General features: G+C 41.4%; 1 protein-coding gene across 4 annotated transcripts in view; it reads left to right on the top strand.

The window, feature by feature from the left end:
* PCSK5 (proprotein convertase subtilisin/kexin type 5) overlaps positions 1-15,527 on the top strand; it is a 449,146-nt gene that overhangs the window by 128,353 nt on the left and 305,266 nt on the right. For all 4 annotated transcript variants that reach the window (XM_066367966.1, XM_066367965.1, XM_066367968.1 and 1 more), the window contains exon 5: positions 2,389-2,465. In XM_066367966.1, coding sequence (XP_066224063.1) covers positions 2,389-2,465 — 77 coding nt within the window. The remainder of the gene's footprint in view (positions 1-2,388; positions 2,466-15,527) is intronic.

Below are 15,527 nucleotides of genomic sequence, written 5' to 3'. Positions count from 1 at the left end.
TGACCAGGATCCACCCAGCATGCCCACTAGGGAGCGATGCTCTGCCCTTCTGGGGCCTTGCTCCGTTGCTTAGCAACTGAGCTCTTAGCACCTGAGGTGGAGGCCATGGAGCCATCCTCAGCACCTGGGACCAACTCACACCAATCGAGCCATGGATGCAGGAGGGGAGGAGAAAAGAGAGAGAGAGAGAGTAAGAGGTAGAGATGTAGAGAAGTAGATGGACACTTCTCCTGGGTGCCCTGACTGGGAATCAAACCCAGCACATTCACATGCCAGGCCGACGCTCTGCCACTGAGCCAACTGGCCAGGGTCGAGTTCTTTTTCTTTAGGCACCACAGTTCCAAGACTTAGAGAGAACCTAAGATGAATCCAAAGTCACAGAGGAAGTGAAAGGGCTAAAACTCAGTACTTTTGTTGAATACTATGGTCCTGATACCCAGTGCCTAAATGAGGGGTGAGGGGGAAACCTGTGCCCAGTCACAGGCATCTTCTGCTCCAGGGGCTTGGGCTCCCTTCTACCAGCACCCACTAATGGAAATGTGCCATTGACCCCCTCTGTCCTCTGCTCTCCAGAATTATCCCTTCCTGGGCTTCTCCCCACTAACTTTGGTGAAAAGTGCCGTAATTATCTCATAATGTACCATTCGCTGGCTGTTCCAGATTCATGTTTCCTGACACCTTGGTGTTCTTCCTAAAATATTTCTTTTGTTACTAAAGAGCCTGCAGTGACTCCCCATTATCTGCAAATAACAACTCTCTGATTCCTGTTGGGGCCTAACAGAAACTCCTGGTGGATCTCACTCATACCCGTACCCTCTGACTTCCCTTCCAACTTCTTTCTGTTGACCACTGTTTCCACCCAGAAACCCTAGAACCACTAAACGTTCACTCACACTAATCACTTTCATGCTTCTCAGGAAACCATTGGGGTAGAAATTGCCATATGTTTTCTCCAGTGTTTCTCATTTGTTCAATCTCATTTATTTAATGACACCTAATTTCTCTTAAATACATTGCCCCTTTGCCACTCAAACCTGTAAGCACTCCTTTTTCTCTGTGCAAATAAGTACTTCTAAATCACTTCCTGGGCATGTCAGAACGCTGTGTCCCACAACCCCCCACAGAATGCCCAATGTCACCGTATACATTCATCAACTTCAACTACTTTTCCTCCCAATAGTCTACCTCGTTGCCCTTTGTGTTTTAAAAATTCAGCCAAGAAACCTTACAAATTAATTTTTACAATAAAAAATTGAAACTATTTCCCCGAAATTAGGTGATTTTCCCTAAGGTTAAAAAAAGAGAGAAAGAGTGAGAAAGGGACTGGAAATTCATTTAGTTGTCATTTGAGCAAATACAGTTATGTGAGTCTTTGCTTTCCCCCTGCCCCCAAGTACACTCCAATAAACTTGTGTCTCTTCACAGCATGGAATTTTAGAGCTAAAAAGGAACTTCAGTTCAGTCTCCTCCTTTGATAGTGAGAAAAATGAGGCCTGAAGATTAAAATGAGTTAGCCCAGGTCGTATATATTGATAGAATAGAACTGATGCTACCCATCTCCCTGCGAAGAGGTCTGTCTTGTCACATGCAACGCCATTTTTACGGTGCATCCTTGTTCCCCACTGCACCGAAATGTATTTGATAAAATACAAATAGCTTTAACCTAATTGGGATTCCATTCTTTACTTTTCTAAAAACAAAGATAACATTTACTTTCACTAAAACTAAAATCAGGAATTAATATCAGAGGTATTTTTGCCTCCTTTTGAACCTTGACAGATCATAAAACTTTGTTGTTCTGATTAGGGCACAAGGCCATTCGATATTAGTTTAAAAAGCTGAATTATAGGTTGTTTTATAGTGGATAAACCATCTAAAACCAGACAAACATCACCTAATAGAGATCCTAAAATACCTGATATAATAAATTTCTCATACCAACTTTTAATTGACCTGCCAGTTATTTGTGAATAATTTTTATCTTAAAAAGTTTTTTTGAATTATGATGACTCTCAAGAAATGAAGATAGAGAGCCCATGGAAAATAAATCACTTTGCTTCTCGGTAGTCCAGGAGTCCTTCACCGAAAAGGTGGTAATTGAAGAAGAAGTTGGGTGAGAGGCCATTTCTTGGTAGAAGAGAAAAAGTGTTGGTGAAAGTGGACTGGGCACTTCTTTGGTCTGTGGAGAGTATCTCTTCACCATCGGGAAAAAAGAATACAACACTGATTATTACTGAACAAGGCATCCTGACACCACTGAACCATGAATGTATTATTTAATCTAATTACTCTCACAGGAATGTGTTTAAGAATGCATGAGCCTTCAGGTCAATGGGTAATTAATGAATGTCTGTCTCCTTTCTCTCACTCTCTCCTCTGTGGCCATAGGATGCTCTGGCCAGTTGTGATGTGAATGGGAATGACTTGGACCCAATGCCTCGCTATGATGCAAGCAACGAGAACAAGTAAGGCCCCAGTGAAGGGTGGCTGGCGTGTTTCTGGCGAGGAGCTTGCTTTCTGCTTTTGCTGAGGGAAATTTTTTTTTTTTTTCTTGGAAATTCTTGGTAACAAGTGATCTCTGATTTGCTCCAAGATAAACAAGTGTCTTTCCACTGAAGCTTCTGGGTAATGAAAGGAATGGTCCACATAGTAAGAGTTGTCCAGAGAGAGGGAGAGAGAGGGAACACTAGAGAATGACTCAACATTTCCAAATTTTGGGAGTAGAGCTGGAGTATTTTGCCTTTCAAGTAGTAACTGACTAGTAACTGACGTGGGCCACATTTGTTTAGGGCTGGGCTGCTAAAGGGAGAGGCAAACAAAATATCCTCCGAAAGAGTGACTTTGCTCTGCTAAAACCAGCAAATCTGATTGATGACTGTACCTGAGATTTCTTTGCTCTTCTCTTCCCTGTAGTGATGGTGTTTCCCACTAATACACCTGAAATACTCACAGGTTTGCCATGTGCGGAGCACATTACATTTCTTATCTCCCCAGTCAAGAGCCGCAGTTAGCTACATTTACATTTTCCAGTTAGGACAGCAGTTATTGTGAAGGCAAATGAAAATGCACATCTACTCGATAAGATAGAGTATCTTAACATTCTTCAGAAAGTAAATGGGATTTCTTGCTTATGATAGTATGTTCTTTAAAGGTTATAGTTATTTCTAATCTCTAGATCACATTAGCTTTTTTCCTTTTACTGCGAGCTCCTACAGCATAATGCTGTGATTTAGATATTATCATTTGAATTTTTATTTGAATGTTTTAGTTTATGACCGCAGAAGTTCTAGAGAGATGTTGTGCCCATTTATTGTGTACTATTTCCAGACTGTGTTTTTCCTTAGGGAAGAGTTTCTCAGCTAGTATTATTTGATTAAGTCAATAACTTTAGGTAAAACTATATGACCTAGATAATTTTGACTATACATGGGATTTTTTTTCTTTTTTTTACCATTTACTGAGAGACCTCAAAAAAGTTACAGTGGAAAAATATGCTGATTATTATTTCTTTTATTAAGTGAGAGGCAGGGAGGCAGAGACAGACTCCCGCATGCACCCTGACCAGGATCCACCCAGCAGGCCCCTACCAGGCGATGCTCTGCCTGGCTGGGCTGCAGCTTCATTGCTCAGCAAATGAGCTATTTTAGTACCTGAAGTGAGACCATGGAGCCATCCTCAGTGCCCAGGGCCAACTTTGCTCTAACCATTGAGCCAGGGATGCAGGAAAGGAAGAGAAAGAGAGAGATAGAGAGTGTGGGGAACGTTGGTGAAGCAGATGGTTGCTTCTCCTGTGTGCCCTGACAGGGAATCGAACCTAGGACTTCCACATTCTGAGCCAACACTCTATTGCTGAGCCAACTGGCCAGGGCCAAATATGTTGATTTTCTAATACTAGCAACTGAGTAAATATTACAGATCAGATTTAGTGATGAAAGCATTAATATACAAATTGATGTAGGTAGAACTTTCTAAAGAGAAAGAGAACTAAATTAAACAGGGTAGTTGTCTTTCAGACCTGGTCATTGCTGTTTACATTACCCTGACTGTTAAAAGTTATGGTCAGTTTCACACAAAGGATTATAATTTGAGACACTGAGCTAATGTATTTAACCTAATGTGCAAGCTAGCATGAAACACTGAAGAAGAAACTAGAAGCTTCAATAAAGTAATTGGTAATAGGTATCAGTATACAATCTATTCTGCTATAATGCGACTATGCATTCCTAAAAACACCTGCGCTCTGCAAAATCTAAAACCACGGGGTAGAAGCAAGAGGAGCTAGAACTCAGCACTCAAAAACTTCATTGGCGACACGCACAAAAATGGCTGAAAACAAACCCAATTTTATCCATGCAAATGGGTTAAGAAATATATAAAACTACAATCACTATGACATTTTATCTGAAAAAAGACCTGAAGTTCTCTGTGGAGGTGTGTGCCCATTAGATCAACTCCTACTCACATGCCTGCCACCCTGTGTGCAAATGTAAAAGAATAACAGGAAAAATAGGAACAAAGATTAGAAAATTTACAAAGAACAGAGAATGGAAAGGAAAATTGCAAAATAGGCTGGGAGGAACGACCAGGATGGCCTGCGGAAGCGTGGCAGCTTGCACGTTATTTGAGGTGGAGGGACGGGGATCTGAAATTGTGTGGGAAGGTGCAGCCCTCGACATGGACAGGTGTGGCCCACTGCGCTCCCGCCATGTGTAGCTCTGAGTGTTCTGTGTGTCTGTACAGGGCTTAGTGCAGTGGGTGGGTTTTCTACATTTACCTAGAGTTTCTGGGACAAAATTGGGCATAAACAAATGCAAATTTCATATTATGTTTAAATTATTCTCAAATATATCAGTCATTGTTGATAGACTGCTTACATATATCAGTCAAAATATTTGTGTTTTCAAGGCAAGCAATAGAGCAGAGCTGACCATACTATGTTAACTAAATTTGTCCCATCAAGATTTGTAGAGAGCAGAGGAACAGGAAAGCTATAGGCAAGTCTAGATTATTTTAACATTGAAAGCATCCTTATACAGGATGTCGAGGGGTAAGAGGGTCTATAGGTAGAAAATGAAAATGTACTGTGCCCTGTAGCGAGTTCTATCTGAATCTCCATGTGCTGAGTTTCTGCACTGAAACCCTCGGTGGTGATAGTGACTGTTCTTCATGGCTGGGTCTGACCTGGGACTAACATTGCTAACCACAAAGTATGTGTAAAGGCAATTCTTTGAGCATTGGCTTTGATGGCTTTTTATAGTTTGACTTTTTTTTTTTTACATTTTTACTTATAGATTTATAGCAAAAGAGGGAGGAGGGAGAGAGAGACAGACAGACAGACAGACAGAGACAGACACAAACATTGATCTCTTCCTGGATGTGCCCTGACTTTGAACCAGCAACCTCTACACTTCAGGTGATGCTCTAAACAACAGAGCTATCTGACCAGGGCTATAATCCGCCTTTTTAAAATTATTATTTGTGAAGATTCCTTTTGCGCTTGACTACTTCCCACGACCTTTGTTAAGAAGAACCACAGTGGTCTTGTTCACATTGGGGTATTCTAGTGCTTCCACTCATTCCAAGCACTGTCCATGGTTCACTGAATATTGTATGGGTCTGATTATTGAAGGACACAGTTATTGTTCCAGATGTGTGATTGGGTTTGTAGTATTGAGAGTAAAATATGGCATTTTCAAAGGTGCATACCAGCACTGCCTACCTCTGTTTTGACCGCCTCAGCGGTTCCTGGGCCACCTTTATCTTCCTTCAATAGTGCTGCCTGCTTTGTTGTTGTTATTGTTGTGTGTGCATGCACACGCACATTAACCATAAGCATGTATTCAAACATTTAGGAGTAAAATGTCCTCTCTGTTCATCACACAATAACTGTAGATATGATTGATGGATTTGTCTTTAAGCATGGATCCATAGACAGATAATTCTGTTGGAATAGAGGTCACTTGGCATCAGGAAATAAGAGTGGGTTTGTAGCTTAGAAGAGTTGACTTGCTTGGTTCTCCTTGATTAACTTTATAGTCTTTAGACCTAACCACTCTAAGCACTTTTTAAAATCTTTACAATGGGCATAATAATACTTCTAATGAGCAAAAAGTATGTAAAGGATACTGCTGACTACATAATAGATGCTTGATAAGTATAGCTGTTATTATAATTATGTGTTTTATTCCTTTATCCAGTTCTTGATAAATCATGATTTAAAATTATGAGTATCACAAAATAAATATGCATAGGACATTTAAAATTTAAACTAAGACTTGGAGGCCTTAAGTTCCAAGGTTACTGGTTTAGTTAGCTCTTTCTGCTTTTTTAGGGGCTGGGAGCTATGAATCATTCAGTCTACAGTAACTCTGCTTTTCATTAATTCAATTTCTCTATCTCCCTTGGCAGAACATGAGTCCTTGAATTTGATGTAAGACAGTGAAGGGGAGGAATTTTTAATTATCATCAGAGTAAGAAAATTGAGGAATTTGCTACACAAGTGCCTTCTCATATAATCTGACCAGTAGGCTTCAGAGCATATTTGAAATTATTTCAAACGTGGCTGCATGTGTTCATTTATTCAACAGGTGTTCATTGATACTCCACTTTGTGAATGGTGCTGTGCTAAATGCTTGGGGGATACAGTGGTGAAATAATAGAGGCTACTAACTAATGGGTTGAGTTGGGAGGGGACTCAGTAAGAAGCTGTGAGTCCTGAAGGGTTTCTAGTACCAAGGGGGAATGTGCCCTCCCAATTTCATGCCAATCATTTCTCTTAGACTTGCATGACTACTTCTAGTGCCAAAGCTTTGGGGTGAAGGTAGTTGCCTCCAAAGTACAAAAATTATAAAAACCTCTTTCTTGTCACTTTTTCAAGTCCCTAAATGGTGCTGTGTCAGACCTAAACAACTGATGCTAAAGAAATAGCATTATTAAGGGAGCCCGTACTAGTCCTATAGTTCAGCGTTGCCTCCATTATATTCACCTGCTGAGTAAAGCTGACTGCATTGTTCCAGGCTTAAAATAGAAAATGCCTCCCTATAAATCAAACAGCCTCCTGGCATTTCATACCACTACTCCTATTTCTGATAAATGCATTATTGATATCTGAGTTAAATTGTCCTTTTTCTAGGTTGCTTCTTGTTAAACGTTTCCTCTGCTTAAAAGCCATAGCAACATATTTAGTGGGAGATGAGACCATGGCCTTATATTTTGAATGTGTCAAAAATGGTCCCAGAATCTAATTCCTTTTCAAAATAAACCAACCCATAGGTTAAAGACTCAGTTTCCAAAAGGAATGGATTTTTCATTTTGTTTCTTATCTCTGTTTCTAGGAAGATTTAACCAGGGTAGGTAGAAGCATGTTTCCTCTCGTTCTTTAGTCACCTTTCACACATAATTTCTGGTTTTAAGAGTGTTGCCAGCCCTGGCTGGTTAGCTCAGTGGTAGAGCGTTGGCCTGGTGTTTGAATGTCCCAGGTTTGATTCTCGATCAAGGCACACAGGAGAAGCAATTATCTGCTTCTCCACCCCTCCCCTCCCCTTTCTTTCTCTCTCTCTTCTCCCACAGTCATGGCTCAATTTGTTTGAACGCATTGGCACTGGGTGCTGAGGATGGCCCCTTGGAGCCTTTGCCTCAGGCATTAAAAATAGCTGGATTGAGAGCATAACCCCAGATAGGCAGAGCATCGGCCCCAGAAAGGGGTTGCTGGGTGGATCCCAGTCAGGGCTCATGTGGGAGTCTGTTTCTCTATCTCCCCTCCTCTCACTTAAAAAAAAGAAGAAAAACAAAACAAAAAAACAAAAACAGATACCTGTGAAAAATGTGACACTTTTCATATACAGCCATACATTTTATGTTCATGAAGGAACCTGCAATGAATACTTTAGAAAATTTATTTCAGCCATGTGGGTTCATGATGCAATCAATACATTGAGATAAGTAACACCTTTGCTCATCTTTTAGGATCTGGGAAGGCTATCCAGTTGCTGGGGCCTCATGAAAAGTTGCAGTACAATAGGAAAAGGCCTCTCTCAGACCAAAAGCCAGTCATCCTCTCCATTTCCCTCTACACCCACCAGTCACCAAGCACGACAGTTCTCACCACTGAGGTCCTCCTCTGTAGTGGCTCTCCGGAGACGTACCCCCATCCCTCCCTCCACACTAGCCTTCTGTCAGTCTACCCCCTTCTTCGCCTCGCATCCTTATAGAATCTCTTAAAAGCTTTCCCTGTCTCTAGTCTCACCCTATCCTGCCGACTGCTATTTCTGAACCAAAATAAGAACATTAAAATCCTTTAATATCTTGACATTCTGTTAAAAATACATGACCCTTCAGGACCCTACTTTTTCCTCAGTAGGTCTGCTCCACTCCATGTGTCCTCTCCCCTCGTTTTATGTTTTAGCCTTCCAGGAGTTGTGGAGTTCACCAGTGTGCCACAGCTGTTCAGCTGTCCAGCAGCTGCACCTGCGTATCCCCTCTCCCCCTGCAGCTCCTGTCGCCACCCCCCCCCCCAGGCCTGATCTCACCCGCCCTCGTTCGAGCTGGCTGCCCTCCAGTGAGTTTTCACAGCACCTGTGAACTCACATCTTTTATAAAATCTTTCCTATTGTAGATGTGATCACAGTTACCAAGGTGGAGAATAGAGAGGCAAAAGCAGTTACTGAGAAGAGAATTTCCAGTTTAGTTTGGTTTGTAAACTGTCTGCTCTTACTTACAATAATTTTAAGAGTATCTACCTTGATTGGCTCATCTACATGAATTAGCAAAGTGTGTCCCAGTCGAAGCAGTAAACTATTGAATGGTGTTTATGTATATATAGTGGATCTTGTGCTGCATATCTTTCTTTTTTTTACCCTTCACCCGCTCTGTATCCCAGAAAGCTGATCTGTAGGGACTTTATTAATGGGCTCCCTTGCCTTCTGGACTCCAGTTGGGTTTGGCCAATAGAAGGCGCAGAATGAGATTGGTGGGATGCACAAGAGTAAAGAAGGGGTATTTTTTCTCTGCTTCCTCCTTGCTGGGGTACAGGGGTTAGCTGCATCCCAAAAGATTATAACGCCTGTTAGGTGGCCCTCGGTCTGACCTCCTGCGAGCTGCCATTTGTGGGTATGAATAACCACTTCCTCCCCAATTCTCTTTAAAGCTAGGGATTCTACTCCTATTGCCTATTGGTTTCCTCAAGCCCCACCTGCATCTTTTTTTTTTTTTTAATTTTTTTTTTCATTTTTCTGAAGCTGGAAACAGGGAGAGACAGTCAGACAGACTCCCGCATGCGCCCGACCGGGATCCACCCGGCACGCCCACCAGGAGGCGATGCTCTGCCCATCCTGGGCGTCGCCATGTTGCGACCAGAGCCACTCTAGCGCCAGAGGCAAAGGCCACAGAGCCATCCCCAGCGCCCAGGCCATCTTTGCTCCAATGGAGCCTTGGCTGCGGGAGGGGAAGAGAGAGAGAGGAAAGCGCGGCGGAGGGGTGGAGAAGCAAATGGGCGCTTCTCCTGTGTGCCCTGGCCGGGAATCGAACCCGGGTCCTCCGCACACTAGGCTGACGCTCTACCGCTGAGCCAACCAGCCAGGGCCCACCTGCATCTTTATATGAGTTCCTTGAATAAATTTTTCTCTTGTTGCCCAATGTAAAAGAGAGCCATGTTCCCTGATTGGCCCGTGACTGACATAGATATGTTAGTCCTTTAGCCTGGTATCTTTGATAAATGAAAAACATTTAGACATCTCTAAGGAAGAAAATACTTAGATACATAAATAAGATTTGTCTAAATGGCTGTTTGTTCTTCAATGAGAGCTGAATAAATACAGAAAATGATTGTTTAACCTAGAATTGCTGTGTTTAACCTAGAATTTTTATAAAGCACTGCAGTCGTTATTCTGGGGCTTATACTCGTGTAAGGCAGTCTCTGGACCCCTTTGTTCCTCCCCTTGTTGGTTTGATGTGTTCTCTAGGATTTGCAGACTTACTCTCTTGGGACTCTCAGAAGCAGTTTTGATAAAGGGTCTGATTGATGCTATAGGTTAAAATGAGATTTAGATTTAATTTATGCTAACCCAGTGCACTATTGACATGAATAATTGATAGTTGCTTCAATTTAAATCTCTTAGTTAAAAAACAAACCTCACAAATTCCTGAGGCCTCTATGGCAGATGGAAATTGCAGTAAGGGAAAGAGATAAGCATCCTTTTTAAATAATGGATTAAGCATTTGAGCAGAGTTCCCAGACAGGTGTATTTATTTATCTTTCCCTTTGAATCTTTTTCTCTACCCTCCACCTTGGACCTTTATATTTTCTCTTGTTTCCTTATGCCCAGAAAGATGTAAAGTTTGGAAGAGGAAGTCCTTGAAAAGTCAATGTTGGGACTATATTACTTGTGTTATTGCAGAGCATTAGAGAAAGCATCCAAGACTTTTCAAATGTGATCAGCCAGTTGTCCACTCATTTTAGATTCTGAACAAGAAGGCAAACAGAGAGGAAAGAGCCCTTGTTTTCTGTATCTCACCCTCTCTACAGATGCCAGAAGAACGTGCTGAAAAAAATATCACCAAACTGCAAACTGGCTGGTTGTTCATTTTAATATTATCAAGGTGCTATTTAAAAATTGGTTGCCTTCTCTTCATATCAAATGCCTTCTAAGTTAAGGAGCTAAAGTTTGAATTTTGTTATTACAAACTAACAGATGCCAACATTTTTACCTTTTAGCAATTCAGTTAATTACAATAGCAGCCTGTTCTTCCAGTGTACTTAAGATAAGTATATGTGTGTTTAATGTCAGTGGTAGATGTGCATTTCAATTGCAATTCTTGATAAAGGGGAACAGGTAGAAGATATGTCCTGTAGATCAGAGTGTGTGATTAGCTCTCACAGAGTAGGTCACCAAAGAGGGCAAAGTGATGCTGAAGGAAACACTCTGCTTTCAGATGACGGTTGGGACCTGTCCCGGCCTTGCTGGCTGTTCATTCTATCTGTGGCCTTGGAGAAGCATTCTTATCAAAGTCTTCTTTGCCACATCAATATCTCAGTGTCTCTGTTAACTTAAACAACCAAAACATCTATAAGTCTACCAGGTTGCTATTTGACTATATTTGAATGTAGTATAAGCAGCTGCTCCTAAAATTAGCTTATCTGCCTGTTGTCTCAATACTGCTCACAACCATCCCCACTCAGAGATTATGCCTAGTAAGAGATGTGATGTTAAGTGCCTGGTGTCACCAAGTGGCAGTCAGAATTTGAGCCCCTGGTTGCCACGCCATCTGTTTACCTGCACAGCTAAAGTAATCTGTGGTCAAGTAGATGAAGAATTAATTCCTGTGTTGAGCACATGCTTCAGTAAGTTTACTACCTTGGGATAACTGTCACACCAAACTGGTGCCCCACTGTGATCAGTACACACTCACTAACCTGTCGCTACCAAGTACCGGCACTTGGGCCCCTGTATCTCCAGAGAGTGTAAGTGGGAGGAGATTGGTCCACAAAGACTGTCTACACCTAATGTATATGTGACTTTGAACAGGTAAAAATCATTTGTTACATAAAATGACTATATAGATCTGGCTTCATCATGACTTTTTGTTTGTTTGTTTTTGTGACAGAGACAGAGAAGGAACAGATAGGGACAGACTGACAGGAAGGGAGAGAGATGAGAAACATCAATTCTTTGTTGTGGCTCCTTAGTCTTCTTAGTTGTTCGCTGATTGCTTTATCATATGTGCCTTAACTGGGGGTAGGGGGTTCAGCAAAGTGAGTGACCCCTTGCTCAAGCCAGCAACCTTGAGCTTCAAGCCAGCGACTATGAGGTCTTGTTTATGATCCCACGCTCAAGCCAGTGACCCCACGCTCAAGCTGGTGAGCCTATGCTCAAGCTAGATGAGCCCGCGCTCAAGCCAGAGACCTCGGGGTTTCAATCCTGGGTCTTCCATGTCCCAGTCTGATGCTCTATCCACTGTGCCACTCTGTGGTCAAGCAAGATCTGGCTTCATCATGATATTATTTTGTGAAAGTAAATGAAAGCCACCCAAGGGAGACTAGAGGCTATTTATCAGAGCTTGCTTGCTCTAGCAAGGGAATCAGCTGCCATCACTTGAAGGTAGACATGGAACTGGGAAAGCTTAATAGTTAAAAAAAAAAAAAGGCTTGAGGTTGGTCTGATCAAGAGTTGGCATGGGAAGGCTGGAGCTTTCTATTAGTAATGCATTAACAGTTTTTTGTTTTGTTTTGTTTTAATTAAAGTACCAGGTGGTCTTAATGTTTTGGAAACTACATTAATGTACCTTGGGTATGGATATTATTAATATGATTAATTAAGGATGATGATAATAAGATAAAGTTTTAGTCTAATTTTTAGAGGGCAGGTATTTAGTTTTCACATTTCTCTGCATGGAAATATGGGCCGTTTGAGGTTGGGATCATAGAAGCTAAGAGATGTTTCCCAATGGTTTTGCACTTAAATGACAACCCTGGAGAGTGCTTTGCAAATGTGGACTGTGAAAGAAAGATTCTCTGTAGAAGGAAAAGGCCACACCCAAGGAGAACCTATGGGCATTAGCAAGCTCCTCCTCTGAAAAGGGTTCACGGTCTGCTTTGGGGCCTTGTGGTAAATTCTCTGACCTGGAGAACACCGAGCCTAGCTCAGAGGGACTGAGGTGAGCAGGGGACTACTTGTGACTTTCCCAGCATCTCTGAACCCCCTTTTCTCCACCACGTGTTCTTACCACAAGCTGCCGTCTCATGGATTTTAGAAAACACTGACCTTTGTTAGAAAAGTTTAACTCTTTCTATTTTTAGATCTCCCTACACCATCTGTATAAAATTTATATATGCTTATAAATGCACTTGAATTTGCATGAATTGCAGATAAAATACCTAATGGTGACATCCTGGGCTGAGATTAGCTGACTGCTAAAGATTTTGTGTGATCTTTTTGCTTTTGATTGTTTCTTTTTTCCTCTGAGGTTCAACCTCACAGGATCTCTCCCCCCCCATGCCTGTCCCAATTACCAAATACACACTCTCATTTTCTCCACATCCCTCCAGCAGCCCCCATATCAGGTTGTCACTGATCCCTTTCTTTTTTCACCATCTGATACCTGATCTTCCCATAGGCTCTGGCATAACGTGGTCATCATGCAGAGAAAGAAGCACACATTTGTGTCTAGCAATTGCCCACTTTTGGTACCAGTTTACATAGTTTGTACTAGGTGATCTGACTACAACTTGAGTTGTTCAGCAATTTTAACTGTGACTTGTGTTGTTAGTTGTTGTTGGATATCAGACTCTCATGAAATATGTTTATTTCCCTCCTTTAGTGCTTTTCAAAGAGTAGGAGATATTTGAAACAAAAACACTTGATTGTTTTTTTCTCTTTTATCCATCTTTCATATCACATAAGGAGTATTAGGGGTGATTGAGTAATGAAGCATCTGAGTAGGAAGTGGGATTTGAATGGAAAAAAAATTATAGAATTAGAGGATCAGATTTTGTTGAAATTTAATTCAAATGGAGGTAAAACGAGTCCTGAAAATGGGGGACAATTTCAGAAGTAGCTCTTTATTATCTACACTTTGAAACATACCATTTGTGGGGCAGTGAGGACTTCTATTATTGTAACTGTAGTTTTTCCAAATGTAGAGGTACCATAGCAACTGTATTTAATTCTTATATAGGTTGAATTTGTATCATATGTTTCGGCCGCCCATAGGGAGTAATCCTAGTGGCATTATTTTAGTGGGGCCACATTACATGGACATGTGTAGATAGATGATGATGATAGATAGATAGATAGATAGATAGATAGATAGATAGATAGACTGACAGACAACACTGTTGTATTTGCAAGAGTAGTCTTTCATATTTGTTGAAATCTTTGCAGCTCCTATGTAAACATGACAAGACATTCAGATAAGCCATTGTAAATTATATGAATATTCTTTCATATTTTATGATCATACATACTGTTTTATATCAGTTGATTTCATTTATCATTATCTAATTTCTCCATTGTGTTTCTATGAGCTTCTTTTAGTATCCCTATTGTAAAACTTTCTTCAATTATAAGGGGCAGTAACTCATGAATAATTCATCCTGGTTGAAACAATACTCATAACTTCATACTTGTTTTGGTTTTACCGTGTCTTTGATTAGGGGGATGTTGTTTCTTCTTATGCTAAGAAAAAACTTATATTATCATGTTTTTCTTACAAGATTTGTAGGTTTCTGAAATCTGTCTGAATATAATGCATACAGATTTCCCACACATATTTGGAGTAAAACAGGAAAATATTGGGGGATGGGAAGACCCAAGTAACTGCTAGATAAGTTGTTAAATAAAATCAAATGATCCTTTTATACAGTGAGAGAATGTTTTGAGCAATATCGTAAAAAAGCATGCCTATGCTGATACATAGACAAACATACCTGTCATTCACATTTGAAAAATTATTGGTATGTCATTGAAATAATTTTTAAAACTCAGTATTAAGAGCTGCTTATTTGGTTTTTCTATGAACACTTCTATAGCTTTGAGAAGTTTGGTACATGATTTAGGTGGCAGAGTGGAGAACAACTTTGTTCCCCAAAGAAAACCTGGCTGTTTTTGCCTGGGGCTATAAACTCAGCGCAGTCTAAATAGAGTTCAGCAGGGTCAGAATAGGTTTCCATGAGAGAATGAGAACAAAGAACGGGTTTCCTAATTCCCTTGACAGGCGTTAGTCCCACCATGTCATCTCAGCTCTCACCTTCTCAAATGCAGAGGAGCCATTGACTAAGAATAATAATTTATCTAGAACTTTAGAATTCAAAAAGTATTTTTACATATATTCCCACTTGACTTATAAAAGTTCACATCAAATAGGTCATAGGTAATTCCCCCAGTATCTGAATTCTTTTTTATGTGTAAGGCCTGTCTGTCTGAGGAGTCTTGGTGGACAGCCAGGTCTACTTTCCAGTATGGGGACCAAAAATGCCAGCTACTATTAATTGCTCATCCTCCCTTGCCCTAGTTGATGACGTCAACCATGTGGTGTAGATTCTAAAAACTAGTAGCACCTAAACTTAGTGATCGGAGAGGTCAGGTAAGCTCTCACTCGCAGAGTTTTTCTCCTTGTGCTTCTTAGTACATCACTCCTTCCAGAGAAGCTACGTGTTTTTCTTGATCCCTAGGCTCCACCTTGCATGGTCTGTGCTCCCATAATTCTGAGCTTTCCTGTCCTTTTTTTTTTGGGGGGGGGTGTTGTATTTTTCTGAAGTTGGAAATGGGGAGGCAGTCTGACTCCCGCATGCGCCCGACCGGGATCCACCCGGCCTGCCCACCAGGGGGCGATGCTCTGCCCATCTGGGGCGTTGCTCCGTTGCATCCAGAGCCATTCTAGCGCCTGAGGCAGAGGCCACAGAGCCATCCTCAGCACCCGGGCTAACTTTTTTTTGGCTCCAATGGAGCCTTGGCTGCGGGAGGGGAAGAGAGAGACAGAGAGGAAGGAGAGGGGGAGGGGTGGAGAAGCAGATGGGTGCTTCTCCTGTGTGC

The sequence above is a fragment of the Saccopteryx leptura genome, chromosome 2, assembly GCF_036850995.1.
Source record: "Saccopteryx leptura isolate mSacLep1 chromosome 2, mSacLep1_pri_phased_curated, whole genome shotgun sequence".
Classification (NCBI taxonomy): Eukaryota; Metazoa; Chordata; class Mammalia; order Chiroptera; family Emballonuridae; genus Saccopteryx; species Saccopteryx leptura.
The sequence above is the reverse complement of the archived record's forward strand: the minus strand, read 5'-3'. Positions and strand labels throughout refer to the sequence as shown.